This window comes from Physcomitrium patens, chromosome 3 (genome assembly GCF_059467195.1).
Source record: "Physcomitrium patens ecotype Gransden chromosome 3, ASM5946719v1, whole genome shotgun sequence".
Classification (NCBI taxonomy): Eukaryota; Viridiplantae; Streptophyta; class Bryopsida; order Funariales; family Funariaceae; genus Physcomitrium; species Physcomitrium patens.
Window position 1 is genome coordinate 8,675,524 of NC_143412.1, and position 4,022 is coordinate 8,679,545.

Below are 4,022 nucleotides of genomic sequence, written 5' to 3' on the forward strand. Positions count from 1 at the left end.
GATTTACGACATAAAAATAAAATATTACCAATTGTTTGGCACTATCCGTATCACTCTCTCAACCAATTAATCAACTTTTTAGAAATAATTTAACACATGTATTCAATCTTACAAGTTGAAATTTATCTTAAATCCATTTTTTTGTACCATTGAATGATACTTTAAGTTATATTTTTTTTATATGACATTTGGTAAATATAAAAAAGTGTATAATAATATATATTTTTATTGTATAATTCGTCAAATTTAATACAGGATGAAGACTTGACATTATTCAGCTTATCTGGAGAGGTATACTCATTTGTTCTTAGACTGAATTTAAATAAATTTCTAAAAATCACATCAATATTCAATGTGAGTTCAATCAAATGTAATTTTAGTCTCTATTACTCAAACACAGTTTTTAACACACTGAACGATCAACTTGACATTAAAACCAACGCTGCAGACATGAGGAACAAATTTTTGTAATTATGACAGTATGAACTACAACTATAATCTCACAGGCAACACTTTTGAAGATAACTTGAATCAAATATGAAATATAAAAAACGACGAAAATGGAAACGACTATGATTCCTTACGGAATGAATCAACAAAATAGATTGTTGATGATAAGAATAAAAAATCACTTGCTGCTATCGCATAGCACGAATGCAGAGCTCTGAATAGCTAAGTTTCAACCCAGATACTTGCACTCTTTCCCAAAGCCTAAGCAGTAATAGAAATTCTAACTGAGGAGCAGGCAGAAGAGGGCAGAAGATGGCAAGAAAAAACATGAGGATTTCCTCTGTAAATCTAAGTATAAAAAACTATCAGTCATACTAATGAAAAACAAATCTCTTTCACTGCACTTTAGAGGGGAATTCAAGGTTCGTTCAGAACGAAAGACGCCACGGAATAAGAAGCAAATAACATGCCATGGAGGCTATACAGAGCATGTCATCCTATAACAGGGCAGGTCATCGACACAAATAAAAGAGAATAAAAAATGGGCATGTCTAGAAGATCTAGATTTCATAGGCATCAGTACATGCAAAATTGAACAAGTTAAAAAAATTATAAAAGTATAAATAAAAAATACCCTACACAAGCTCAATGAATGCCATCGGTGCATTGTCACCCTTTCGTGGCATTGTCCGAATGATCCGTGTGTATCCACCGTTTCTCTCACCATATCTTTCAGGCACTTCAGCGAATAGTGAGTGCACTAACTGCTTATCGTAAAGAAAGCCTAGGGCTTGCCTTCTCTGGTGAAGAGAACCTCCCTTCGCAAGAGTGATCATGTGGTCGACGTACTTGCGCATGGCAGTGGCGCGAGCGCGAGTAGTTTTGATCCTACCGTGACGGAGAATTTCGGTGGTTAGACCTCTGAGAAGAGCGCGTCGCTGGTCAGCAGGCCTGCCGAGGCGGTGAATTTTGCGGCCGTGTCTCATCGCAAACCACTTGGCACCATTGCTGATTCCTAAACCCATTACACCCAAATTGACGTCTGCGGAAGAATAGTAGCACGGGATTAGACCTAGTTCCCTACGCGTGTTTCACCAGTGCACTGAAACGATACATTGCTAGGAGCGGTGTCCATCAAGTCGAAGTGATAAATGCAACACCAACGCACATGTTATCCACAAAGTGTGTAACGTATCAAACATGTACATAGGTTGGAGTACCACATTCACGACAGGCATGGTATAACGGAGCTCAAAATATACTCGTATGACTGAAATTGAGTCGATTTCAGTCAAGCTCTCAAGTATCATCACTACGCACATTGAACCCTCTCTGTGCGCATTCCGGAAACTAATTCGCTTCCTAATTAAAAGATGCAATGAACTCAAACTCCAAGTCGACTTCCTTAATCCAAACTCTCGTCTCCAACCAAAAACCGCAATCAGACCAGGGGTATTACACGGTATGTCAAAAACCATAAGAGATTGATCCATCAACACCCCAAGCAATCACAGAAACACCACTCGATATAAACAATCAACAAAACCAGTGCATCAACCCCACGGATTCGCCCGAGCGGCTCACCCTACAGGCCTGGAACTCACCAGCACGCAGCTGCAACGCATTTTGGTTCCTGAGCCCATCAAAGGGCTGGAATCCAACACACTTCGTCGCGGTCATTGGCTTCAGCGATACGGAAGCGCTTCGCCTCAGGTCCACTCCAGAGGCCGCGCGTGAACAGACGCGTGTGCTTCTGGTCTTGGAGGAGGGGACAGAGGGCAGGGCGGCGTTCAACGCCGCCATAGAGAAGGCGGTGGTCGCATCCATGGCCAAAGCGATGCAAGGAGATGGCGAGTTCAAAGGAATCGATGCTACAGCGGGGCAGCAACGGAGACAAGCCCGTCTACGCTTCAGCGTACTGTGGATATAGAGCGGGGCTCGTAGGACCGCAAAGACGACGCGGTCTTACGCGTCATCGTGGGTGGATAGGGCTCCACTCTGCGAAGGGCAGGGTCTCCTATTACCGTTGAAATCCGATGTTCGTGGCCGTGGGGTGGTTCTCCATCCCGCCCTTCCCCTGAATGGAGTTACGTGGCATGACATCTCATCGCCTTCTGTGCCTACGTGGAGGAAGATACCCTCTAACTTTTGTGTATAGTTGGCGCTTGTTTAATTGCTAGACCATTTGGAGTACGAGCCAACTGATCACATTTTCTTAATGTTGATGAAAGTTTAAATTGATATGATAATTGTGATATTATTGTTAGTTGTAGCAAGTATTGATTTTTGTGGGGTCTATGGTGGACTTGTTATCATTTACATGAATTAATTCCAATTGTTACCTATGATCATTTTAAAGAATTATGGGATGTTATTTTTAGTAGACTTATGTTATTCACATACTGCCAGATTGTAAACTAGCTGGATATTTTTATTGCTTCTGTTTGCTACATACAATTTAGATGAAGCAATGATCTTGCTCATAAACTAGCAATGTATTAAGGTAAATTTTTATTAATATATTTAAAACTTATATGAACATATTTTATAGTAAATTTATTTGTATTTATACATATATTAATAATATGAATCAAATTAACAATAAATTTTAGTAGAAGAAAAATAATATCTTAACAAAATACAACTAAATTTCACATATTAAACTTATAGAAATATTTTATATTTTTCTTTTTTCTTTTCTTAAAAAATAAATCTTTGTCATAATATTTACACCATAAATTAAAGAACTATCAAAGAGACTTCTGTTGTTTTGTAATTTTTCAAAAATACACACATATGTTTGTGGTTGTAAAACATATATACAAAGTACCTATTAACTTATTCATTTACACAAACATCCTTTGTATTCAATTTTTACAAACATCATAATAAACTTATGATAAGATTGAAAAAAACAATATAGTACAAAAAACCACATTGATATCAACTTTGACATGTCTAATCCAAATCATCTAAGTATAAGAATGTAATACAGAGGAATGTATATATTTTAATATGAAAAAAAAATCAGAAAAATAAAAAAAAAATGTTACTGCTAGTCTTGCTATATTTTAATTCAATCTATAAATTTTTATTACAACACAAAAAAAAATTAGATGTGATAATGAATGATATACTTGAAAGAAAAGATGTATATGTAAAAATAATATGATGGCATTATTTACTTGCTAGATTGATAATTTAAACCTACAAGCAATGTGTAAAATGAAACATAAAGAGCTTAGGAACCTTAAAATGTAATTGCAGCATGCTTCAATAGACTGATTACATCCCACGACCTGAGAGCTGCATGCTTTGTTCCTCAGCCACCTCAGCAGCATAGGCAAGGAACTACATCTTGTTCTTGTTCTGTTGAGGTAGTCCAAGTTAACTAGTGCCCCATGTTGAGTGACAAGCTAGCCAAAGCTGTTCCACATCCTACCAGGGTACACCCACAACTTCCATTCATTTCCATCTCAGCAATTTTAAGCACTGTTTAATTCTCTTTTTAAAGTCCTTTTCATCTTTCTCTCAAAGTACTTGATCACTATTGGTATCTTACAAATATTAAC

The 4,022-nt window shown here is 37.3% G+C and overlaps 1 protein-coding gene across 1 annotated transcript; it reads right to left on the reverse strand.

Annotated features, from left to right (window-relative positions):
• Positions 1–985: 985 nt before the first annotated feature.
• LOC112279439 (large ribosomal subunit protein bL17c) lies at positions 986–2,337 on the reverse strand. The gene is made up of 2 exons (XM_024513866.3): positions 2,055–2,337; positions 986–1,492 (listed from the first exon to the last, which is right to left on the reverse strand). The coding sequence occupies exons 1-2, from the start codon at positions 2,275–2,277 to the stop codon at positions 1,086–1,088; spliced, it is 630 nt and encodes a 209-aa protein (XP_024369634.1). The 5' UTR covers positions 2,278–2,337; the 3' UTR covers positions 986–1,085.
• Positions 2,338–4,022: the final 1,685 nt, after the last annotated feature.

Coding starts and splice junctions, on each gene's coding strand:
- LOC112279439 (XM_024513866.3), bottom strand. CDS start 2,277: ATGGATGCGACCACCGCCTTCTCTATGGCGGCGTTGAACGCCGCCCTG. Junction 1,493..2,054: donor TGCGTTGCAGCTGCGTGCTG/GTGAGTTCCAGG, acceptor ATTCTTCCGCAG/ACGTCAATTTGGGTGTAATG.